Here is a 27086-nt window from a genome sequence, read left to right as displayed (position 1 = left end):
ATTTTAATAAAACTAAAATGCTTAAATATCTTTAGTAGAACATCTTAAAAATCCAAATGACACAGAACTTACTTTAAAGCTTATATAATTTCTGAATTTTAACAAAAAAGTAATTTTAAAAAGTGTCGTATTTTATCTTTCTGCTGAAATGAACGTTGTGAATCTACAACGTCACTCCTATTGGTCGGTTTGGCCAATCGGCTGCTGTGATTGGTTGTTGCTGCCTTAAGGAACTGCAGACGCTGCCCGTCATCAATGTTGTAGTTTTTGGTGCCATCATGGCGTCCCACTGCAGCCTCGTTACGCTGTTTCCCATTCAAAGTCAGCTCGATTACGCTTTAGATGATGCCACAACACAACAAGAAAAGGAAGATCTCATCTACCAGTATTTGACAAAGATAGACGAGAGGGAAGACCTGAAGATACCGGATTTTCAGCCAGGTTAGATCATGTTGCAGCTTTAGCTTCCTTAGCAAATCTCCTTCCTTCAGAACAGTTTGACAGGAGTTTAACAAGTAATTTTCCTTACGATTCTAATTGTTTTAATGAAATAAATGCACCTTATTTTCAAATTACCATCTCCTTTTTCTGCCTGGCTTTCAACAACAGTTTCACAGCTATTTCCCAACATGTTTTTGAAGGAGCTTAAATGCAATCTAAACACCAGTTTTTAGCAGATGTTTGGGATTCTTATTTCTTGCCAGTAATCTAAGAAGAGCAGCGACAAAAAAAAAACAACAACTAAATTTTGACCAAACTCGGATCAGCTGCTTTGGGTTGGTTTGACATTATAATCATTATAGGGTTGTCAACAGTGTATGAGTGTTGACACCCATAGATAGAGTGCCCTGCAAAGTCTTCATTGCAACAGCTGTTTTAAATTTCAATAAACCTCCACGTCTTTTTTTTTTTTTTTTTTAGATATTGTTTGTTAAATCAACACAATGTTATGTAAAAATATCTGAAAAATGTGGTGTAAAACTGCAAACACTTCACGTCCCAAAATAAAAGGTATTTTCAATGCTGGAAGGTAAACCCTCATCCCAGTTGAAACTCTTTTAAAGCCCTTTGCAGGTTTTCTTCCAGGCTTTTCCATCCATCTGCCAGGATGTTGCTGCCATAATGTTTCATGGGTTGGTGTTGGTTCTCCACCACAAAATACCTAATGGCCAAAAAGTTCAGTTTTGGTTACATTACAGGTTTTCTTTGTCACCTACTTGGACGTCTATCAAACATGTAGGAACAGAAATTTCTTTCAGCAACAGCTATCTTCTTACCGCTCCTCCTGACAGGCCAGATTTTTGGAGTGCATGACTGATGGTTGTCATGGTGACACGTTATCACACCTGAACTGCACCTCGCCCAGATATTACATGGGCCTCTTTGCTGCTTTTTTGTTTAATACTTTCCTTTCTTACTTACTTGTTAGCCTGACTTTTGAATGTAATTGGATAGGTTTAATTTAGGGGCAGTAGAGTACAAATGCGCTCTAAACATTTTTAGATTTTTATTTGAAAGAAAAATTGAAAGCCAAACACTTCAACATCACATTTAGACTCCAAACCCTTCCTACCACCTTTTGGTTGCGTACTGGTAAATAACAGCCAGTCAGGTTTTAATGAGTAGAAAAAGATTTAAGAAAATAAATTTACATCCATTTTAGTATGTTTTTTCCTGCGATTGGTTTTGAGTTTTATTTTTTAATGAATTTAGTTTCCAATAAAAGTCAGCTTGTTGATTTTTCAGGCCAGAATAATCATTATCTTAATAATTATCTTAATAGCATGTTACAGCATGTTGTCAACACCTCATTACACCAGCAGGTGGAGATCTTCAGCACAAATGAGCTCCACCATCTCTCAAGAAATAAAGATTCTAGTTATTTTTCCCACTTAACTGACTCATTTAGCTTAGCAGATAGGTAAACGGGAAAAACTTGTTGCTCTCACTGGTTTCACTAAGTGTAAAAGGGAATATTTCACTTTGATTGTCCTGCAGTATGACCTGTTTTTTCTTGCGATGTGAGTAAACTTTTAAGGTTGGGGGAAGTTGAGCCACTTTTGGTGACTTTGGGAATCCATAAACAAGTAACAGAGATAACTGGATCCTTGACACTTTTGTAAATTAATCCAAATTGTATTACATAAATTAAAAAAAATGTTTTAATAGAGATGCCCTCATGTGACTTAAATGCAGAGTGAAAACAGCTATTTTTTGCTCAAGTAGTAAGTGATCTAAAAAAAATTCTCAAAGACAAAAAGTGTTACTGTTTCCTATGATTTCCTCCAGGCTTAGAGTGGCTGAACACTACGGAGCCTCTGTCTTTGAGCAAGGAGCTGGCCGGCAAAGTGGTGCTGCTGGACTTCTTCACTTATTGCTGCATCAACTGCATGCACATCCTCCCTGACCTGCACCAGCTGGAGAAGAGACACTCTGTTGAAGGTCTGTGCATGCTGTGTGTGTGTGTGCCTATCCATGAAAAGAGCTTATTACTGTGGGTGTGACAGTAAGGAAAGGTAGACCATGGCAACAAGCATGCTTGCAGGTGGGGATGGGTGGAGGGCGTCCAATTTTGTAGATAAAAAACGGGATAAAAACCCGCTATACTATCCACAAAGGATATTGAATTGAGTCCTCATAATGTGAAAACTGAAATTATGATGAAAATAAATGACAACTCATGTTTTTTTTCCTGAAATGCGTTTTGTTCCACAGCACAAAAAGACTAAACTCTCACCCTGCAGCCTTCAACAACAGCGTTGTCATTCTTACTCGGTTTGCAGATATTTAAAATCGTGTGCAAATACTAACACTAAAGAGCTGCACATCTGATAGAGGATTTTGGGGTTTTTGTCATTGTGTAGGATATAAATTAGCCTTTTCCATCATAGTTCCTGGTGAAATGCAGTACTTGTCATAGTGTATGTACCTTTCGTTTCCTCTGGGATTAATTTGATGCCAAAGGTTTATATGAGCTTGTTACAGTTGATAAGACAAAAAGCCAAGTATTATCAGTAGCAGTGCAATTACAGCCACATGCTGGCTAATTTAAATACAGATCCATAAGAGGACAATCTAATGGATTGCCTAATGCAACCACTTTTACTGAGAGTGCTACTTTTTAGACGAACTAAAATTTAATTTTTTAAGGTACCTTTTTATTAAAGAGTCTGTCATACTTCTCTGGAATCAGAGATTGCTCTTATTGAAATGAGCCTAATGTTTCCCTTTCTGCCAGTATCCTTCTTGAAATTATTTTCTCCCTGATTCATCCTGATAACTCCTAAATTTATCCCAGTGGATACATCTTTATGTTTTCAGCCCCACACATCTTAGACAAGCAGGCTCAGTGTTAACTTACTAGAACAAGAAGTAATTTCCTCCCAAATCTTATTGTAAACGTGTGATGAAGACATGACAACTCTCCAGTTTGTCAACAGTGTTTGATTCAGGGAACTAAATGCTCAATATGCAAAAAGGAAAGGTCATAATCCAACCAAATACCCAAATATTTATAGGATTATTCTCTCAATAAGCTCCCATTCTAAGGTAGAGATTCCAGCAGTATCTAATAATTCAGTTTTATTTAATTTTCTTCTAATATCCAGCCAATCTTAAGCTATACAGTAATGCATGCTATCACAAAGTAGTGCCAACTGTGTAAAATGTACTATTATCTGCATAAATAAGCAATTTAACAGAAGACATAATCTTTCTAACTTTATTAGTAAATATGTCAAATAAAATGGGGACTAAGGTATAGGTGACTCCTGTAAATTTTGGACTTTTCTCTATATGCAGAAACACATTGTTCTGTCTGAAAGGTAACCTATAAAGCCCAATTACTCAAACCAATATCACTAATTTCTCTTACCAATAAACTAATTATGACATTTGTTTCCAACATAGTAGTTGTTATGGTGCTGTATCTCTTGTTTGTCATGCTATAATTTGTTTTGCAACTTTTAATGGTTTGGAGCACCTTAATGCTAACCCCACTTAAAAAACAAAATCAAAATTGCATTAAATGCTTCTACCTGCATGACCAAAATGATCTGAAAATCAATTGAAATACATTAACATTTGACTTGTACCCAAAAAGAAATCATTATTTTTTGATGGAAAATGTGGAGGAACCCTTAAATAAAACAATGTGCTTCTGTTTTGTTCTGTGCTGCATAACACAACACGGCGCAGTACATATGTAAGCCCACTTAGGAAGGGGAACTGTAGTAAAACCGTCTGCTTCTTCTCCAAGAGCAGGAAGGCCCTTATCTCAGCTGCTAAGAGATGGTAACCAAAAATAATTCCCAGCTGCTGTGAAAGTTACTGCAGTGCTCATGCATGACTCTCCACTTCGCTGTACCTCATAGTAATGAACTTAAACAACCAGATGCTTGCAAAGTTAAACCTTCTGTGTCCTTTTGCAATATTTGTTGTTGTTTTGAATCCTAAATTTAAATACATTACAACCGAAGGTTCAAAAAGTGTGTTTTATTGTGTTCTGCAAAGTTAAGAAAATGTACGTTCAATCTTTAAGCAGTTTTAACAACATGGTTACATCTTGCTTTGATCAAACTGACTTAATGAGAATGTTTATGAAGGCATTATGTGGCACATAGTAATAGTCAATGTAAATTAATATCATTTTGTGTCTTTGTGTGTTATTTACTCGTTGTGTTCTTGGGGTTAGATCAGAAAGATTTGATAATTTTGGTTATAAAAATAGAGCATATTATTTATGAACTGTCACAATTTCACATAGTTGCCAGTAGGGGTCAGTATCGCTCCACCGTTGCTAAGAGATAACCGTTGCTAAGAGATAACAGTTGCTGAGACGGTTGTGTATAAGCGCTATGTAGCAACCGTACTTCTAATAGAGTTATTTTGTGTTACAGGTAAGCTGGAGATGTTAATAATATATTCTAAGTTATGTTATTGGGTTCTGCTAAGCATCATTTACCACACTGAGTTCCGTATTAGTACCGTTTCCGTTATCAGTTACTTCGTCAACTGCCGCGGCTGTTACCGTGTTCAGAGCGGAGGCGGGAGGAGTAACAAGCGGTATGTATGTAGTTGAAAAAACCCGCTTCCTTTCTGAATCAAACAAGATGATCGGATAGTTTACATATCCGAATATTTTACACATTTCCCGATATGCAAAATATCGGGAAATGTTTGCTGTGTTTGATTATATGTTGATTTTCTTGGGATATGTGCGTTAGATAAAAAAGATGACTGTTGCTAAGAGATAACCGTTGCTAAGGCGATTGTGTTTGAGCGTTTTGTAGCGACTGTTCTTCTAATACTCATTATGTGTTACAGATCTTCAATTAAATGTTGCGGCACCAATCAGCAAATCTCTTTTGATTGTTTTGTACCATAAGAGTAGTAGTAACCCTTTTTTTTTGACAAATTGAAGCCATATATCTGGACAGATCTATTCAAAACTTCATTATTTTATTAAATGTATGTAGAATTTGTATGTTTTGTCCTCTGTTTATCCCACATTTCTCTGTGTTGATGTGAATTGAGGACAAAAATGTACACTGAAGCTCACTTGTTTGTTTAAATTTTAAGTATGAAACAAAAATATATCACTGCCACACAATCGTGTGACAGTGAATACGGCACACAATCAACAGTCAAGAGACGATTATACACAATCGTCTCTTGATTGTTAAATGTCAATGGAATATAATTCTTTAATGTACTTTCTTAAATCCAGCAGAAACTTAATTTCAAAGATCATCTCATTGGGCGGTGTGTTATAATTGAGTTGCGAGCCTGGCAGCGCTCGGAGCACAGTGTCAGCGTTGCTCTTATCTTTGGCACTGATTCGGGTACATTTTGTTTGCAGCTCTGGTCGGTGAGGTGTGGGAGCCACCCAGTTCATTCACTCCCACAGTCCGCTCACTCACCCTCCCATTGTCACTACAATCTGTTACTGGTACTACACTGTTTGGCAGAGGTTGTAAGGGACAGAAGTGAGTGGAGCCTTTGGAGCTGCTCAGGAAGTGACTTGTTGGATCTGTTTACAGTGGAAGTTATTAATTCTGTAATAAAGAGCCAGCTTAACTGAACGAATATGGGTTTATAAAGAGTATGTGATTCATAAAGTTTTGGTTTGTAAAGCCTAGAGTAGCTCAAAGACGAACTCCAGACTCAAATTCTTGCTTTACATATTCGAGAGAAATTTAGAGGAACATAATCTGTATGCTCTTATTTATTTGAAGTTTATGGTGCATTTTATTCAATCATACCTGTGGCAGTTTTTTTGGTTATTTTGATTAAACTTTTATTCCTTCTGAAAAATGTCTTAAATATACTGACGTATCAGGAATCAAGAGACATTTTTAGAGTATTGGCGTGGCGATCTAGCCAATCGGCACACTAAAATTGATAAGTGGTTTTTACAAGCCTGGTCTGCCTGTAGTGAAGCACATTAATGAAATAACTACTTGTAGAAAACAACTAAAACAAATTGCTAAAAATTCTTGGAAGCGTTCAGGTTAGACAATATAATTCCCTCACAGTTACTCTGATATGTTGCCAGAATATCCTGCTTTATAAAAGTGAGCCATGCCTGGGTTGTATGTGATCAGTCGACAGTGACAGATGACAATATTAAAACATGCTGTAGATTAACAAACATATTGTTACCTGATAAACTTTATGCTTACAAACAACACCTTCTGGCTCAGTGGTTAATGTTTTCTTCCTGTTCAATCCTAACTATTCCTAGCCATAGCATGTCAGAAAGCATATTTAAAATGTCTTACAATTTATTCATGTTGCAATCTTTCAATACTTTATTCCTCATGATGATATTTTTCTTTTATTTGACAGTGTTTTACCATTTACAAGTTATTCACATGCCTACAAAAATATATTTTACCACTTTTTGCCACTTGGATCAATACATACTTTCAGGAAAACTCTCCTACCGATGAGGCACATTTCAGATGTCTTTACATTCAAGACTGTAAGTTTTGAATGTGGGAAAACTGTACAAAAAAGGAACATGTTTCAGTACATTGTTCGACGCTCATTAAGAAACGGGAAGGAAATCTGGTTTGTGTTCTTTGAAGTTTCTCCCATGAGATTTTTAGCATTGCAGAAAAGTTTTTCCTTCAACCCTTCTTCAAAACCTTTGATTCTCAGTTGCTGTTTGCCAAGTTGCAAATCATATCATGATACTTACTGTCTGAAAAACAAATTTGATGGTGATTAAAAAATCCTAGAGCATTAAAACAGTAACAATAATAACATTTTTACAAATTATTATTAATCAGTAGTTAATATCCGATAGTATTAAACATCCTTTCTATTATGTGCTTGTTCTGTTTTGAACCCTATTTTTCATGCTAATGTCTATTTATGGTTGGTATGATTTTCTCTCTGTCTGTTTAATCCCTTTCGCAGATGGGCTGGTGATTATCGGTGTGCACTCTGCCAAATTCCCCAATGAAAAAGTAAGTGTTGTCGTGGTTTGTTTGTCTTTGGGCTGACTGGTCTGGGAAAGCTTTTCTGCATTTTAAAAACTGCCAAAATAAGTTAAGCTAGAATAACAGTAGCTTAATCCTCCAATAAAAAGTTTAGAAAAATACAAACTTTAATTTTAGTGCATTTATTAAGTGAGAGAGAAATTTCTATATTAGTTTTTTTTATTACTAAATTCCACTTTTTGGAACTTTTGATTTTCTTGTAATAAAAACTCCAGCTTTTTCAAATTGATCAATATCAATTGATAATCCATGACTTCCTGTTTCTTTGCCTATAAATATGATGTAACATGAAGATTTATTTTGCCCTGCCACTCTTCAAAATGGGAATGACAGAAGAACATTGGGGGTCAGGGCAATCATTCATCTAGCAGCCTGTTGTGTTTTTGAGTTAAAAAATGTCTAAAGTTAACAGGAAATTTTAAAGTATCACTTGACAATTATGTGTTATTGAAAAATTGGAAGATTAATACCTTAACACCAACTATAAAGTTTTAAGAAATGCAAACACTTTAAAGACTTAAAAGAATAAGCATTGCAAAGCCTGGTGGGGGCACAAGTAAAGCCTGATGGCCCGCCAGGCTTATAATACACTGAGGGAAACCCTAAACATTGCATCCAAGAAGTAGCTGCTCACATAAAGTTGCACTTATCTAATAGTTATAATTAAAAATAAAATTGTGGCACTATGTGAAATACATAATATGTATTAATTTTGCACAGACTAATATTTTCAAGCATTAAGTTGTGTTAATTGTGGTGATATTCTACTTACTGCTAATGAAAACACAACATTTAAGGTGAAAATATTGTCAGATCAATTAAAAGAAATTAATACAGAAATGTGGGACGAATGAAAAGTATGTTAAATACCTGCTTAAAGGTTTATTTTAATATGTTTTGGTCTTTCATCAGGATAATTTAGGCAAATCACTTAAAGCGAAACTAACCTTCTTCCAAATCAGTGTTAAGAGCTAAATCCTATTCAACATGCAAAATTACAAGATGTAGCTGAAAATATAATTTATACATTTTTCCTGCTTGTAAGAGATCAACTCTGAATAGAGAAAGAAAATGCAAAAGAAAGCGTTCATATATCCCACCCACCAGCGGGTGCCATGATGAGGAGATAATCAGTACTATTCACTTCATCTGTCAGTGGTCGTAATGTTGTGCCTGATCGGTGTACAAAGCATTAACAGTAGGGGAGCCAATAAGTGGCACCTGTGTTTTTGTTAGAGCGGTGGATTTTTCCCTCCACTGAATAAATCTTCTCAAATGAAAGGTATCATATAGGTAACCCATATTTTAAGGCCTTTTATCCATTTTTTTTTAACTAAAGGTTAGATAATTATGGGGGATGCTTTATTATAATAAATCAAATAAATCTTTTTAACCAGTAGAAACATGAATATTAGAGATAAAGCCAACAAGTTTATGGTAAAATATCACTCTTGCTTTTATGCTTTTATATATAAATATAAACTTTGACTATTTTATTACAATAATTGTTTTAATAAATTCCTACCTCTTATCATACCGTATGGACTTAAACTTTAAGTGAAACCTCATTAATCCTCGTTTTATTCCTAAATCAGGAGTGTCAAACTAATCAATAACAGTAGTTTCCAGTTGTGGAAAAAAATATTGATAAAACTACCGATTAAACTGTTAAAATGTAAATAAATAGGTGTCTATCCATTTTCTTAAAGTTAAATAACATTGAACCTTTTTCACATTAATATAATTTGGCAGAATATAGATAAAAAATGTTGCTGCAGCAGATCGGAGCTATCAATTTTTTTTTTTTACCACTGTAATTTTGGTATGTTGTAGAAACATAATGACAAATAAAAATCTTTTGTCTTAAAAAAACTGGATTTGGCCCCATGGCCTTGAGTTTGTCTATAATGAAAAATGACTCTAATTCCAACTCAGCTTAAAATGACAATGTTGTGTAATTTTAATCAAATTTATCAACTTAGCTTTCATTTACCATCAAGTTTTAATCAGTGTATGACCAGAAAGAAAGTTGAAATATTCACAGTATCTATGAAGCTTAGATAAACTAAATAATTTCCTAGTAAGGATTTAATCTTTTACTCACTTTGTGTCTGTTTCTGAACCTCTGAAGGTCCTGGATAACATCCAGAACGCCGTGCTCCGCTACGACATCTGCCACCCAGTGGTCAACGACAATGAGGCGACTCTCTGGCACGAACTGGAGGTCTCCTGCTGGCCCACACTGCTCCTGCTGGGGCCACGCGGCAACTTGCTCTTCTCCCTGGTGGGCGAAGGCCACAGCGAGCGGCTGACTCTTTTCGCCGACAGTGCGCTCCGATATTATCGGGAACAGCTGAAGACCCACTCAGTGGGGATAAAGCTGTACAGGGACTTGTTGCCTCCCAGCATCCTTTCTTTTCCCGGGAAGGTGGCGGTGGATCAGGGCAACAAGAAGCTGGCTATAGCAGACACGGGCCATCACAGAATCCTGGTGGTTTCTTCCGCCACTGGAGAGCTGCTACATGCTGTAGGAGGTACGGAGTCTCAGTTTTGTGTACCAGAAACTTGGATTTATTTTAATGGGATTTTATGTATGGAGCGTAATTGTGAACTGAAATGATCCACTTTTCTTTTTTTTTTTTTACATATATCTGAAAAGTTGGACTTTTATTCATTTGTATTCAGCCCCATTTGAGTCCTGCAGTCTCCAAACATACAACCAAACGTCAATGGAAGTAGGGCTGAAGCAATTAAATGGATTAATTGACTATTGAAGTAATAATTTAGAAATCGATTAATCATTAATTGGAGTATAGATACTGAAAAAAATGCCATTTGTTCAAGAAACAACATACAAAGAGCAGGAATCAAGTCAAACTGTATAAAACACACACATATATATATATATATATATATATATATATATATATATATATACAGTATATACACTGTATATGTTTTGTATATGTTTTGCATTTACATATATAAAATGCAAAACATGAAAAACAAAAACTTCTGCCTGTAAATAAGTTTTACCCAGAACTCAAGAGGCATCATTTTATCTTAACCTGGTTTAAACTTTTTTTATTTAAATAAATCTTCTTTTAAGCACATTTTGCTATCCAAATTATTAATGGGTTAATCCAGAAAATAATAGACAGATCTGTCCTGTTTATTCAATAACATTTAACCTTTTTCACATTAATATAATTTGACAAAATATAGATAAGATGAGCAAAAAAGGCCAGGTTTTTCACATGTTGATGTTAAGAAAATATTTTTTTAGCTGTAGATGCATCATTTGCTACAAATAATCAATAGTTCACTAAAGGAATGCTATGTTGTTTCATTTTAAACAATAGAATGATTATTTTCTTATTTAAAACAAAAATTAGACATTTTTTTTACTTTTTTTTTATTTTTAATATTGTAAAAAAATAAGCTTTAGTGATTAAATGAAAAATCAGGAGAAATTTTTAATTTTTAAAATCAGAATAATCAATTACTTAAATAGTAATTTAGCAGCCCTAAATGAAAGCATATTAATGCATAAAAATGACCTAGTCAAAGACCAGACTTTAATCTATTTGAGATTCCCAGGAAAGGCTTGAAATTTCTCACCATCCAGCCGAGTGATCTGGAGCTAATTTGCAGAGGAAAAATTGCCAAGAATTTCAATCCTTATGTGCAAAACAGTAGAGAGAGACCCTAAAGTGGAGGTACAGATGAATGCACATGTGCAGTAAAGTCAGCTTATATAGAAATACTGGTAAATTTCTGATTCTGTAATAAAAATTTGACAGATAATGAGCAATAATTGAGAATGTTTTAGCGATGGTGAGGTGAGGCTTTTGCCTCAGTGCCTCTCAATGGAACCACATGGTAGACTGTGCTGGCCTCAGACCAGCAGAACGGTTGGCAGCAGCGGAGACGAGAACATGCTGCCATTTTGGCACTGACCTAAGTGTGAACAACCGAGAAAAGAAAGTAGAGGACTGAGTTTAATTTTGTGTTGATTTATCTCGTCTTTGTGGAGAGATTTAGAAGAAACTGCCACCTGCTAATTAGCAATGTAGTAATTACTTCCACAAGTACTGCACAACAATTTATTTTTATGTTGCAACCTGAAATGTCAACGGGTTTTGAAAAACTTTGTTGTGCATAATTGTAAGATGAAAATTACACATGGTTCAACCAGATACTGGGATTTTTAACTTTTATAAAAAAAATTTAAAAATGTCACTATCTCCTCCTCTGACAGTATAATATGAGACAGATAATCTGTCAAAAGATTGAGCTCCGTCACTTCCTCCTAAAACCAACAAATCAGAGCCAAGAAGTAGGTCTTGGTGCTGTCAGTAAATCTTGTGTATGTGCTGCTCAGCGAGCTAATGGCGGAGAAACAACTTACCGTCCCAGGAAAACTGTTTATCCGCTGCCATCCGTGGCTATGCGAACTAGCTTGAGTATTCATAACAGCCTCTGCTGACGGAGAGAAGCTGTAGTTGCAGAGAGCAAGTGGGAGACTTTGAGAGGTGCGTACATGAGAATGATTGACAGCGCTAAGACTCTCCTCCTGGCTCTGATTGGTTGTTTTTGACTGAGATTTGTATTTCTGTAGTTAGCATTGGGATTGGGAGAGGAACTTGATTTTTTTTCACAGATTATCAGTCTCATGATATACTGTCATGATATAGTGACAGTTTTAACAAATATGTATGTACTATTTTTTAATAAAAGTTGCATTTCCCTGCTTTAAGGAGAAGTTATTCTCTGTGAATTAACTGTGGTTCTTCTGCTACAGGACCTGGAAGAGGCAGACAAGACGGCATCCTGTCCAAAGCTTCCTTCAACTCCCCACAGGGCGTCGCCATCAAAGGAGGCGCTGTGTATGTGGCCGACACTGAAAATCACCTGATTCGAAAGGTAGTGCCCCTCTCCATCTCCGTCCCTGGAATGCTGCTGAGGTTTGTGATGATGCTTGCATGGAAACGTTTGCTTTTCTGCTTTCGTTTGCAGGTTGACCTAGTTCAGGGACGAGTCAGCACTCTCGCTGGCGTAGGGACACAGGGGACAGACAAAGAGGGCGGGGCTATGGGACCCCAGCAGCCAATCAGCTCTCCATGGGACGTGACGCTTGGCTCTGCCGGTGAGTTTTTGCCTGGAAGTTGACGGGTAAATTATTTTTTTCTCCTTCTCTTCTTCTGACCTTTCTCTTATTGCTTGCCAGGCAGATTCCCTTCTGTCCTGATTCTGTATTCCCTCCACACACTTCTCATCCATCAATTATTCCTAAATCCATTTGATTTCTCATATTGTCTAGACTTTATGAAGCCCTGTTACTTTGCAGATCGGGGTTCATGCAGATAGTTGAATGTGAAGAGAAAAAAAATCTGTTAGCAATTGGAAGTGACCACTTTGAGATTTATATTCTGCCTTTCAGATGGGTTCATGAAGGGCGTGTGATTCATGCATTACCTGTAAATATGAAATCAATCGTGAAGTCCTCTTTATGCCTCCGTTTCTCAGGTTTGCAGAGATCAGAAAGTTATTTACTCTGTGATTATCTCATCCCAATTCTACTTTGGCTCTCATTTTTAGAAAATATTTGATGGTTTGTGTTTTACCAATTGAGGAAAACACAACTTGGTGTCTTATGACAGTATTGACAAATAATAATATGACACTTTATTTGAAGTTTATTTTTATTTGTGCATAAGACTGTAATGACACTGTCATGAAAGACATTGCACTATTTATGAACATGAAAGAGTCGTCATGAATGTTTATTACTGTTGTCATGAAGTCTAATTTGGTAAATAATTACATTTTTAATGCAAAGTTGCATTAAAACTTTAAAAGTGTCAACTTTTCATCAAAAGTGTAATTATTTACCAAATCACACTTCATTACAGCAGTCATAAACACTTACAAAGACTTCTTTGTGTTCATAACAGATGTTATGTCATATTTATGACAGAGTTATGCCAATCGTATGCACACTTTTTCAAATAAAATGTTACCAAAAAATTATATTTTAGCTTAGCTAATAAGGTTTGATACATTAAAAGAGGAAAAGAAAAAATCTAGACATACATTTAACTTTTTATGAGAGGAACTGTATTTGGTTGATAGTATTTGCTTTCTTAGTAATGTCAAACATGCATTCTTGGTGTCCAAATTTACAGCTTTTTAATGTGTTTTTTCTTTTTTGGTTTTGGGGTTTAATCGTATGTGTAGGCGGTGCTGCAGACAACGTGCTGTGGATAGCCATGGCAGGGACCCATCAGATATGGGCTTTGTTCCTGGAGGATGGAAAGCTGCCCAAAGGAGGGTGAGAGACCTGGTCACTATCCCATATCCGCTAAAAAGACACTAATAACTCTATTTTAAGCACAGACAGTCCTGAGAGAAAGTATTCGCTACTTACAGATCTCTGTTGCTTTTTTTGCTACACTCAAATTCAAATCCTCAAATAAATTCAATTTGCATAATTACCAAAAAAAAGCCATTTCCGAATGAGAAATCTACACAATATGGCCGAAAATAATCACCAATTGGATTTAACTAAGGAAATGGGTGCGGGACTCCTAATTTCACAACCACATCTTGAGTTTGTAGAAAAGATGTTGGTCTAAAAAGGGTCAAATCATTGGTTTGCATCAAGCAAAGATTGGAGAAACTGCTAAAATTGGGTTAAGGACTGTCCAATGTATTATTAAAAACTGGAAGTAAGAAAAATGGTTGCAGCACTGGATGGAAATAAGTTTTGTGAAGCTTATCGAAACAGTGACTGCTAAAAGTCCAACAAAATTGTAGAAAGTGTGTTTTTGGTGTCATGTGTTTTTGGCCACGCAGTGCATTTATTTTGGTGAAACTATCCATACTAACCTTGACAAATGCCAAACTCATTAAATTAAAATTTCATTGCATGACCTTACGCATGTTGTTCTTTGTTGAAACCACTCCAGTGTGGATGAATTAGAACAGCTATGCAAAGAAGAATGGGCCAAAATCCACCTACAGCGATTTAAAAATCCTCATTTCCAGTTATTGCAAATGCTTGATGGCAGATGTCGGCACAACCAGTTATTAGGTTTGTGGGTGATTACTTTGTTATCTAGGGCCAGGTTGCTTTTAGGGCTGGTTGTTAAACTAATTTTATTGATTAATCATATTTTTAGTTTTTCAAGATTACAATTGTGGTTTTTTTAATTGTCTTTTTTACCAGTGCATTCCCTGGGTATCCATAGTTCAAAGTGATGTCAGTACACCTTTGGCTACCATCTTGTTTTACAAGCAGATGTTAAAGTTTCTGTTTACTTGGTCTTTCAATTCAGATAATTTCTAGGACAGGTTTAGATATATATTTTTTTAAATTATGAGAATAAAGTTATATTATTACAAGAATACAGTCGTAGCAATACGATGGCTATATTCTCATAATTAAACAAAAATGATTGTAGCCAGTCCCTAATACTGTTGTATAACTCACAGAATGAATCATTGAAGTAAGTAATCTTCTGAAAATGTGTTCTGTCATTTGTAATGCATCTTTTAGAGAAGAAAGTAAGAAAACAAATGGACTAAAATCGAATCTGATATGAAGAAATCAGAGATATTTCTTTTAAATTCCATACCACACAGCCCTAGTTGCTTTTAATTTGAAACATAAAATCTATATTGCGCCTATTCAGGTTATCTTCGCCTGATATTTAAATTTATTTCACCTTTAAGTAAAATCTAAATTTAAAAAAAAAATGTTTACAGCTCTGTGTTCTTGTAATTGGGGCAGGGAATCAATTTGTTGGTGTGTACAATTGCAACAGTGACTACAAGGCGGGAACGTGCGTGCGATGGGCGGGCAGCGGCAGCGAGGAGAACCGTAACAACGCCTACCCTCACAAGGCGAGCTTCGCCCAGCCGTCAGGCCTGGCTCTGGCTGCAGAGGCACCCTGGAGCTGCCTGTATGTGGCCGACAGCGAAAGCAGCTCCATCCGCACTCTGGCCCTGAAGGATGGAGCCGTCAAGCATCTGGTTGGAGGAGAGAGGGACCCGCTGGTGGGTTCAAAACACACAACAAATAAAGGAATAAAAGAACAGCATTAATATTTTTTTACCGTTTACTATATACTAAATGTGTGTGATAATATAGTAAATGGTATATTTACTTTATGGTATACCATTTACTATATTGTGATATATTTACTATGTAGTAAATATATTACTAGAAATATATTGTAATATATTTACTACATAATAAATACTGTATATTGCTATATAGTAATGGTATATTAGTCAATATAACATTCACCATTTAATAAATACCATCATAGTATATAAATGGTAGTACTATTTACATGCATACAGTTTATGCATGTAAATAAATTACATATTTACTGTGAAGTAAATATACTATTTACTATATGGTGAATGTTATATTGACTAAGTAATAAATATACCATTTACTATATAGTGAATGGTAAAAATGGTTTTATTTTAACAATATTGTAGATCTGAATATTGTCAAAATTGGTTTATTTTTCATCAAATTAATTTTGTTTAGTCAGTTATTTCTCCTCCTGACATTTATTTGTGTGTCAGTTAGGCCGCGCTGCTCTTGACAGTTGGTGGTTACCGTAGCAACCGGTAACCGTCAGCTCCTCCCCCTTTCTTTCTGTTGCTGTCTGTAACTATTTTGTCTTTCGGTACCTCGGTGTCTCTGTTGTGGCGTCAACAAATTGGTCCTGAGACAGTTTACACATTTAACCAAGAGAATCTATTGTAGGGCCGAAACGAGTCATCGAAATAATTGTGATGGACCGATTATTGAAATAACCGTCGACTAATTTAGTAATCGATTAAATGTTCACTGAAGTACTGACTCAAAAAAAGGCCATTTGTTGAAAGAACATATTCAGAGCAGTAGTTAATCCAAAATTAAACAAATATAAGCACCTTTTGCTTTTCAAATTATTAATTGGGTTAATACAGAAAATAAGTGCCCTATACTGTATTTATTTTTTTGTTTGCTTAATTTACAGTTTAAAATGAACATGTCACATGTTGACATTAATTTTTGAATGAAAAAGGTTAGGGTTAATTTTTAATAATTTTGTATTAAGTCAAGAATAAAGATTTGAGTTTTTCTAATGTTGATGTTAGTAAGTAAGTATATTTTTACCTAGTGATTCATCTTTTCCTACAAACAGAAGCAAATGCTTTTATTGCCTTTTAGGCAGTAGAATGTTTATTTTTTTATTTAAAAAATATTTATGTACATGAATCTTTTAATGTATTTTAAATATTTTATTTAAAAAATCAGGTAAAATGAAAAATCTGCAGAATGTTCTAATGTTTTAATCCAATTAATCATCAGAAAAACCGATTAATCGATAATTAAAATAATCGTTTGTTGCATCCCTAATTCACTAATCTCTTTCTTTCATTCTTTAAGGGAGTAAGTTTCTACTTTATCTGTTGAAAATTGATTTCTATAAGAGTAAAACTTTTTACACAACTTAAAAAAAAATGAAAGCAGAAGAGTGTCGTCCTGATGGAAGAGGAAACATCATAAATGATGTTTGTTCTTATCGGTGATATAACGGTTTGTGCCTCCAGCCTTGAAAAGCTGTAAAAGTTACACATCAATCGCACACATTTCCAGCTTTCTAAAAATTATTTACACCGTTTTGAAGGAAGCTTTTGTCAAAATCTTTGTAAGCCGTAGGCAGTCACAAGGATTCAGGGTTGTTCCTTCCGTAAATAGAAGGTATTGATTTAAAACAAAAAAGCTCACAAACAAACAAACACAGACTCGCTTGTTTTCCTGCTGAAGCAGCGCCTGAAAAAACAACTTTTGGGGTTGTAATGTTTTCCAGCAATTTAAGCTGCATTTCATTTTTGGCTTTTATGCGTTGTTCCATGACAAAGAGCTCCGAAGCATAAGACAATTTGCTGAGGAATCTGTACACTTGAAAAATTACCCTAACTCACAATAACTTGAGTGAGTTCTCTCTAACTTGAGAACTGTAACTTTGAATGTCATTTGTACAAAGTTGTGAGCTTTAAAGTCACCTTTTATAAAATGTAAGACCTTGAGAGGCAGAGAGGCAGTTTCATGTCTCGATTATTGAACCCAACTAATGAGGAAATATTAGACGGACAGGATGCCGTCTTGTCTGCCTCTTCCAGGTGTTGTAGCAGAAGAACCGCAGTTAATTCACAGAGAATGACTTCTCCTTAAAGCGGGGAAATGCAACTTTTATTAAAAAATAGTACATTCATATTTGTTGGACTTGTACTAATAAAACTAAAATACCTTTCCACAGTTATTAAAACGTGTTGGTTACCATTGAAGTTTTTTGTTTTTCACACCTTTTCTTACATTTGGATTTTGATTTGACTTTTTGAATATTTTATTTTTCATCCACCAGAACCTTTTTGCTTTTGGGGACGTCGATGGGAAGGGGGTGGATGCCAAGTTGCAGCATCCCCTCGGTGTGGCCTGGTCTGCCGAACAAAGCCGGCTCTATGTGGCCGACTCCTACAACCACAAGGTAAGCGAGGCTCGTCACAAGGCCGCACCATTGGCGTTCTTCATATGTTTAGCGGTTCTGGCGTCTTTCTAGGTTCCTTTGGGCCTGAAAAGTTACAGAAAGTTTCTAATTCTCATTTAAACGTATTTCTGTGGTCTGAATAAATACGGAATAATATAAAAATGACAATGACAGCCCTTACTGTCCTTGTTTTCATCTTTTATTCATCTCTCCTCACGCCATTCATGTAAATTTTTTATTTTATTTTTGCTGGTATTTAAAGCCTAACCTCTGTAAAAACATCAACAGTAAATTTGTGCAGAACGTTAATATTTAAATTTTAAACATTTGCCAAAACTGGACTAAGAGCTTGACTTTGACTGTTAAAAAGTTTGAACTTTTGGGAATGTATTGGAACCCTTTGTAAGGTTAACTCTCCTTTAATTTGCCTCAGATCAAGGTGGTGGATCCAAAGATGAAGCAGTGCGCCACGTTAGCAGGGACAGGAGAAGCTGGAGATGCTCTGGGCCCCCAGTTCACCAAAACCTGCTTCAACGAACCAGGAGGAATCTGCATCAGCGGGAACCTTCTTTACGTGGCCGACACCAACAACCATAAAATCAAAGTTCTCAACCTGGACTCCAACAGCATCTCTCTGGTCAGACTTGTGTGTGTGTGTGTGTGGGCGTGGGTGTGCGTGTGTGTGTGTGTTTGAAAAGAGTGTGTGTTTGTAACCTTGAGCAAGGACTTTTACATTTTGTCCGTCTTTGTGTAATTAATCTTTCCTAAAAGCGTTTTGCCCTCTGCGTTTGGGTAAAAGGTGACACAGAACAGAACAATGTGAGCGTAAGTAGCTTTCTCCTTGCTCTGCATTAATGCGAGTACCTAAATCTGTCTCCCGACCAGCTCCACATCTCCGCTGAGTACACAGACTCAGCATCTGTGAAGCCTTTGGGAGTCACCAAAGTCCCCACGCTGCCTAAATCAGCTGCCAGGAAAGATTTGCCTCCAGTTACGGCGTCGGCGGGCCAGACTGTCATCCTGTCACTCACCATGTCGCTTCCAGAAGGAGTGAAACTCACCGACGAGGCGCCCAGCTGCTGGGCACTCTCAGCTGAGGGTAAGAAAAAAAATAGAAAAAATTCTCTCTCTCTTAAAAAACATATTTTATTCCTACTGATCTTCCAGTTCATGTTGAAAAAATAGTCATCCTTACATTGCATTGTATGCTGTTTAAAATGCATTTAAAACCAAAGTTTTGTTTTGCTCAACTCTAAGATTTGGTGCAGATTTTAATCCAGCTCTCAATTAAAAAATCTTTACCGCGCTTCTGCAAGATTATTTAGGCATTTCTCTTCACTTTTGGGTTTTGTTTAAAGGATTTTGAATGAATATGACTAAAATGGACATGTAGGAATCCCAAATATTAAGGCTGGTATTAGGGTTGTACCAATACAAAAATTTGAGCCAACATTGATAGCTGATATTAATATTGGTGTTATGGGGTTAATCGATATATATTTCACTACATTCAAGACATTTGGAAAAAACCCAACCAGAAACGGATTAAAAAAAATAAAGGTTGTTTGTATTGACACAGTTTTATACTGATATGTTAAAAAATGAATAATATTGCCCGATACCGATGTTGGTGCTGATGTATTGCGCATCCCTAGTTGGTAAACAAAGATTAAAATGTATTTTTGCTCATCAATTATCACAATACAATACCACATTGCCTAGACTTTCCAAATCAAGTCAAAGCAGCATTGAAAAAGTTTAAAATAAGCGAAGCGATGACAAACTGGTTTTGACCCAAGTTTATCTGTCACCATGCATTGAGCAGGATGCTAAATTAAGGCCTTAAAAGGTCTTAAATTTGTTAAAGAAAATGTAAGTTGGCCTTAAATGCGTTAAAAACAGATCTTGAATTTTGTCATGGCAGGACTATTTAATTTATTTAGACTGCTGTACTTTTCTATCGGGCAAAGGTTTGAGTCATGCGCAGACATCACTCACTGCTTTCTGTGACTCTAGGCGGTAGGCTACCAGTAACAAGCTGCTAATCTTGCTAATCTAGAGAGCTACATGCCATGTGAGAAGCACAAAGCTGCTGCTTAGAGCCATGAAATTTCAGTTTTGGTCCCCTGCTTTTCTTTTGTACATTTGTCTTCCTGCCAGATCTTAAATTTTATTCATAATGGTCTTAAATTTGGGAAACTTGCATAAACTCTGAAAAGGTAAAGCACAGATAGACTTAAGCTAGAGTTTGAAATTTGTATATCTTTTCTTAAGCATTCTTGTGATCAAATACTGAACAATCATTTTTGCTCTATAAACATATAAGCCAAGTGCATAAATAATCAGATGAAATATCAGGGATTTCCTTCATTTTCTATCTCTGTCAACACATTTTTCTCTTATGATTTACAGTCCCTTGGAAAAAAAATTTAAAAATCCTATTTGTTCAAAATAGTAACCAGTTAGTTAGACCTCAAAGAAAAGTGAAAGTCGGTATTGGTAAACAAGGTTTCCCCCAGAAAGCTGGTTGGGTGTTAGGCCAGTCATTCATCCAACGGCCCGCTGTGCTTTTGAATTAAAAAATGTTTAAAGTTGACAGGAAATTAGAAAATATCACTTGATAATTATGTACTATTGAAAGATTGGAAGATTAATACCTTGACACCAACTGTAAAGTCTTAAAAAGTGCAAACATTTTAAAAAGACTTAAATAAATAAACAATACTTAGCCTGGTGGGGCACAAGTAAAGCCTGGTGGCCCACCAGGCTTAAAATGCACTGGAGGACATCCTGGGTAAGAAAAACCCTCATCTGTGCCTCTATTGACAAACATTTGTTCTTATTTTAGAGCTTTTTATATATTTTCAATAAATGTGGAGGAAGATTTATAATCATGTCTTGCAAACTTTAAATTTCTGTTCTTGGGTATTATTTCATTTCACTTATTTAAAGTGGTCTTACTCACCCAAACTCTTTCCGACCTCAAGATAAATAAATCATACACAAATACACCTTCTAACTTGTTGGATAAGAATAACACGATAAGTTGAAATCTAAAAAGCTTTTCTCCTATTTTGTAATGACCCTATTGTAGAGTTCTGCGTTCTCCTACATGCTGTTATTTTGGTCCGTTTTCTATGATTCTGTCTATAAAAAAAGAAAAGTAGACGTGAAATGAGGCTTAACCTCTATTTCACCGTTCAACAAGCAGCGCTTCTCTCTCCCAGCCTACACCTGGGACTCTCAGCCAGAGGATGGAGGATTACTTAAATCACTTTTCTGAACCACTGATGAAGATTTATGTGTGTTTTTTTTGTGTGTGTGTGTTTTTTTTAAAGTTCTCAGCATATTTCGGAGGTAATCAACCACAGTTTGACCCCAGAATCAGGTGTGAGGTGGTGCTTTTAGATACAACACGAGTGACAGCTGACGGTCCGATCTTTAGGTTCGGAACTAAACTGTTTCCATCTTTCCGAGTGACGCAGCGTGCAGTCTGCCAAATCAGCAGGCTATTTTTAGGACTTTTTGATAAGGCGACATGCCTCGGTTCACATAATTAGCCACCAGGCTATGTTATGTGATCCTCCGCTGTCCCATTATGCACAGTCTAGACTTCCGCTGATCGGATCAGCAGCGAGGCAGGAATTTTAATGGATCAAGTTAGAGCTATACGCCAGATCTAAATTGTTTTTAAAAAAACGCTTTTTAGAAATGGCTTCTGTGGGACCTCATGCAAGGCCGTGGCTTCATTAATCACTGTGGGCATGGATTTTGTCATCTCTCTGGCTTCAGAGTTTCTCACAGTAGAAACTCCAGCCTTCCCTTTTGAACTTCTTACTCATTTTTCTTCGCTAAAAATGTGAATTTGCTTGTAAAAGTACAGCCATTGTGTCAGAAAGTAAATGTTCCTACACATTTCAGTGCTCTGTTTGGCAGTGATGGGAAACACTGAGGCTCCAGTCAACAGGCAGCGCAGTAAATCTAGACGTGGGGCAGACTGGCGCTTTCAGACAGACCGAACTTGGTCTAAACTCTGCTGGATTTGTTTTTCGTTGTGCTGTCAGAGTATCTCTGGGGACAGATTGGCCCGTCAAAGGTTAGGCACGCCACCTGAGCTAAATTTAGTGACCGTTTGCTGTGTACCATCATGTTTTGGGCCCATATATTCCCAGATTGTAATGATTGCAATGTTTGCCCGGTGTTTGTTGTTAAGAGTTGTCACTGCTGATTTTGCACAATTTTCTTCTGGAACACCTAAGGAAACGTATAATAACATCCGTTATATTAATTGCTTTTGTTCTAGTCTTTGCACACTAACAATATTTTTCTCCATCTGATGACAACATCAGTTACTCAGTATTCAAGTAGCCCCTGTATACAGCAAACGTTTTTAATCTTACTTGAGTACAATGTTAGATAAATGCATGTAAGTGCATTTATCTAATCTTATCAGGCACAAAAAAATCTGTTCTGCCTGATTGCCCCCCACCCAGTCTGACTGACTCCAGGATGATGAATAATTTTGAGCAGCTTATTAAACCTCATATCATGCCTGGACTTAATTTGCTTGATTTGCCCCAACTGGCTTATCACCCCAACTGCACCATCGAGCATCCAAACTTATTTTTTGCCATTTTATTGTGTTTGTGTTTCATATGTGTTGTCATTGTTGCCTTCCATTTCTCAAACAAACCATCTTTAAACTTCAGATTGTGGCAAATGAAAACCTCTACAAAGCTGCTCACTAAAGTATGTTATGAATGTTTGCTGGAAGAAGTTTACTATAAAATAACTAAAATCACATTTTATCTTAATTCCAAATATAATTTAACCTGTTTCATGGAAACTGAAAGTGTTTTTTTTTTTTTGTTGCTATTATTCCCACACTGCATTTTATGTTAATTTTATTCTATTTTACATACACATGAACCACCATTCAAATCTCTTTTGCAGTAGTATGAATGTTGGCTTTGAAAAAAAGACGTTATAAAACATTTAAGTGTTTTACTAATATTTTTGGATGCCCTTTTTCTTTTTAAGAAGAAATGTGAACTTGTAAAGATTAAATACCTTGTCAGAAAGATATACATACTGTGTATAGTGCATAATAATGAATGAATCGTGTAGATATAATTTGGAAACAGTAGGATTTGTGATATAAGTAAAAATTAGCCTTGGAAATATATATATATATATATATAACATGGGACATATGTGGACAAGACAATTAGGGTTGGGATTTATAAAACTGTATATGAAGGTTTAGGGGGGTTGTATTTGATTTTTATTTTATTTTTTCTACTTGTTTGAAATAAAGATTTAATTTAATTTCATATTAGTCTAGATGTGCTTAATGTTTCTTATTAGGCCTTTATTGTGTCTAAAATTACTCATAATGAGGTATATCTTTTACATCTGACCAGGTTTCTAAAACAATCCAAGACTTTATTAATAATATCCTTTTAATACTTCTTCTGCCTACACTTTAATGCCAAATTACATGACTTTTGATGGATTTAAAGCTTCAAGGAAGTCAATTATTTATAATCCTGACTTCTTTTTCTGTTTTTCAGGTAACGAGTGGCTGCTGGAAAACCAGGTGGCGTCCGGCGGCATCGTGGATTTGACGCAGCCGCTCCGAGTGTCAGCCAAGCTTCCCGCCGCTGTGAAGGAGTCGGACGGAAACCCCAGCCTCAGGTTGAGCGTGTGGCTGTTTTACTGTTTGGAGGAAGGTAAAGCCTGCACTATGAAAGCCGCCTCATTCAGCCAGCCTCTTCAAATAAACGCCAGTCCTGGAGACGGAGAGGTCACTGTGGCGTTCGCCCATTCCTTCTAAAACCAGCTGCACGGCTCTCAGATCAAACCCATGTTAAGGTTTTGTTTACAGTTTTGAAAGAAGAATGGTGATTTTTATTTTTTGGGCAAACAAACAGGTCAGAATCTCCTAGAAGTAAACAACTGCTTTGCATTGATAATATAGGTTTGCGCCTAGCCTGAGTTAACTGTAGCACAATATTTAATGTTAGTAATTGGAAAATCTGTCAGATTTGGATAAAATGTATGCATTTTCTATCATGCATTTAGCAGGTGGTGGTGAAGTAATATTTCCCATTTAATCCAGATTATTTATTTTTGCAAAACTTCAGAACCTTGTAAAGCAGCTTTTTTTTTTTGTTACTCAAATCCACTTGTAGATGCTTTTGTTTCCATAACAGATCGATTTACATGTAAATCTTGTGAAGAGAATATTTTGCATAACTACTAAAATGTTATTACTGAGCAGTTTCTGAACCCATTTCTCCCAGAACCTGATCTGATTTTTTTTTTGTCAGCTTTGTGACTAACTTTTCAGAAAAAAGGAATAACAACGAAAAAGGGATTTTTAATAGAGCTGAGATATGATTTGGTTTCATTCTGCCTTTGACTGTGAGAGAACACCTTGTGAATACTAATACGGAGATATGACCATTTTCCTAACGTAAAAAAAAAAAATGAAATTCAGGGCCTTTCATCAAGGTGTTGGAGTAGGAAACCAGAAATATCCACTGCACCATTTAATCTGATCAAAATGAAAGACGTGAACTTTATGAACCCATGAAGTATTAAAATTATCTATGCAGACTCACATTTTATTATGTTAAGGGACTCCAGTGTGAGATTTTTATTGTTTAATGTAATTATATTTGCAGTGCCATGCAAAAGTATTCAGACCCTCTGAACATTTTTCACTTTTTGTCATGTTGAGATCACAAACTTGCAATGTAGAAGGAAAATGATTTTAAAAAATCAATAAAAACAATTCTGGTATGTATTTATGTTCAATCTGAAGTCAGTATTTTCTTTGCAAAATAGTTCAGGCTCAGTCTGAACTATTTTGAACAATCTCAGTCAGATTGGGTGGAATTGCAATATTTAATATCAGCCTCAGATTCTCAATTTGCTTCAAATCTGGATCCAAAAACGTTAGTTTCGCTCTAATTTGACCAAATCACCTCTGTATTTCCCAGATTTATTTGGCTGGGAGAGGAGAAGAAACAAATTATCTATAATTATCCTTCTGCTTTATTTTTATGCATCACAAGAAGATTTTCTAATGCATAAAATCCCCATAAAACAGAATAAAGTTCTGTTTGCAATTTCCTCCTGGAAGGTAAAATCCTATGAACTCTTTTTGCAGCCTCTAACAAAATGTCTTCCAGTATTGTTCTGTTTAGCTCCGTCCTTCTCTATCATTACTTGGAAATTAAAGAATCCCCCTCACCATAATGCTGCCACTACTGTGTTTCACGTTACAAAAATACATTACGGTTGGTTTTTATGACAAAATGTGAGAAAGTTCACGTGGTGTGAATACTTTAACAATGCCCTGCGAGTGTTTGCTGCAGCTCTTCCTGCTGCGGTGCCGTCTAGCTGCATGCTAATCTTGCGTCTGTAAATATTTATCTTTTTAACGGCATGCATCGCCGCAGACCAGCTCTCGGAGTCTGAATGGTCACACTTGTCCGACGTCGGGATCTGTGTGACTGATAAAAACTTCTGCTTGTGATTATCCGTGTCACGGGGCGCCCCTTTGATTCAGACCGCTAAAATCCAGCTGCTATCTGAGTGATGAATAAAGTTCCTGTTTTCAAAAAGCTGAGGCGGCCCCCCTGTGAACCGATGACACCTCGAGTCTGCCGCCTGCTCCGCCACACTGTGCGTTATTACACCGAGAAGACAAAGTCTTATTCAAATCATCTGCTTCACAAAGGGAGCGTGATATGAAAGATAGACTCTTACAAGGAGTTGCTGGATCGCTCTCTGTTAAGCAATATGATATGATAATGTGGACGCTGTTATTTTGATCGTATTGCTTCTCAAAGTTACGGTTTGCTGTCGGAAGCGGACCTCGGGGTGTTTTTTGTTGTTGTTTTTTATCCTCATCGCCTCGCATGGCGTTATTGTCAGAATCTGGTTCTGTTGTTCGGATCGTTCGGCCCAAGTGCCTTCCAAAGGTCTATCTGATGAGACTTAAATGTATCTGAAGCAATAACAATATACTGTAATAGGAGAAAGTGCTTTATTCCCACATTATTTATTTGAAATGAGCTGCTCAAGTTTTCTGATCCGTTTTCCGGCTCTGTCATCCCTCCAGGATATTTTTTTTAATGAATTGTAATGGCTTCGAATGGCTGTTGGTGAGATTGTTTTCCAACTTTTTAGACTCGTATATTGCATTAAATTGTCTACATATTAAAGCGAAAAATACCTAATAAATATGTTTATATACTCTGTTTTAATCTATTTATTGTCTTCTGAGTGTTGGAGAAGAAACCGGATTTTCTCCACCTCAACTGGAGCCGTAACAAAACGAGAAAGCTGCACCTCTGTTGAGATTTTGTACAAACAGATTTTCAGAAATGTTCTGATTTGTGATAGAATTCATTCTTTTCTCAAAGCCAGCTCATTTTCTCCTCATCTGTGGAGCCTGACTCCAATCCAGCTGCACTGACTCAAAGTGACTGGAAGGTTTTACTTATTCTGGAAAATTATGGAATTTAAAGTGTGAATTTTCCACGTCTGAATTAATTTTGAGTGATATTTGTGATCACAGACCTTATTCTCTTCATCTCACTCATCCATCCATGGTTCACATTTGTTTATCCATCCATCTTTTTGTCCATCCAACCACCAATTTGGCTACAACTATGTATTTATCTGTCATCCATCCAGTTTGAATACCAGTTTCTTCCTTCACTCATCCTTTCTTGCTTGTTTTGTTCCCTGCTTTATTTTTTAATTCATTCCCTCTCTTTGTTACTGAAGGTTTTTATGTTTTGTTGCTGCAGGCTTTTGAGCTTTTCCTTCCTGCCTATCTAATCAACCAGTCAAATTTTATATTTACACTTTTTAAAAAGGTATAATATCCCTAAAACGTCTTGAAATGTAGATTTTGTCATAAAACAGCTGCATTTATGCTGAGATTAAATTACACATTATTTGACTGTATATCAAATTATACTCTCCTTACTAATTTATT

General features: G+C 36.1%; 1 protein-coding gene across 1 annotated transcript; it reads left to right on the top strand.

Annotated features, from left to right (window-relative positions):
• The first annotated feature begins 265 nt into the window (after positions 1–265).
• Positions 266–26340, top strand: nhlrc2 (NHL repeat containing 2). Its single transcript, XM_032573564.1, has 12 exons — positions 266–441; positions 2290–2442; positions 7426–7475; positions 9640–10042; positions 12313–12434; positions 12528–12657; positions 13749–13842; positions 15338–15569; positions 17945–18067; positions 18501–18704; positions 18953–19166; positions 23641–26340. Exons 1-12 carry the CDS (start codon positions 279–281, stop codon positions 23901–23903), a joined length of 2151 nt encoding a protein of 716 aa, XP_032429455.1. The 5' UTR covers positions 266–278; the 3' UTR covers positions 23904–26340.
• The last annotated feature ends 746 nt before the right edge of the window (positions 26341–27086 follow it).

This window comes from Xiphophorus hellerii, chromosome 10 (assembly GCF_003331165.1).
Source record: "Xiphophorus hellerii strain 12219 chromosome 10, Xiphophorus_hellerii-4.1, whole genome shotgun sequence".
Taxonomy (NCBI): domain Eukaryota; kingdom Metazoa; phylum Chordata; class Actinopteri; order Cyprinodontiformes; family Poeciliidae; genus Xiphophorus; species Xiphophorus hellerii.
Note: the sequence above shows the minus strand (reverse complement) of the source record. Positions and strands in the feature narration are given on the sequence as shown.

What these genes read in the sequence shown, in the direction of transcription:
- nhlrc2 (XM_032573564.1), top strand. Translation starts at nt 279, where the DNA reads ATGGCGTCCCACTGCAGCCTCGTTACGCTGTTTCCCATTCAAAGTCAG. An exon ending in CCAAATTCCCCAATGAAAAA is followed by an intron (nt 7,476 to 9,639) that starts GTAAGTGTTGTC and finishes GAACCTCTGAAG; the next exon opens with GTCCTGGATAACATCCAGAA. An exon ending in ACTCCAACAGCATCTCTCTG is followed by an intron (nt 18,705 to 18,952) that starts GTCAGACTTGTG and finishes TCTCCCGACCAG; the next exon opens with CTCCACATCTCCGCTGAGTA.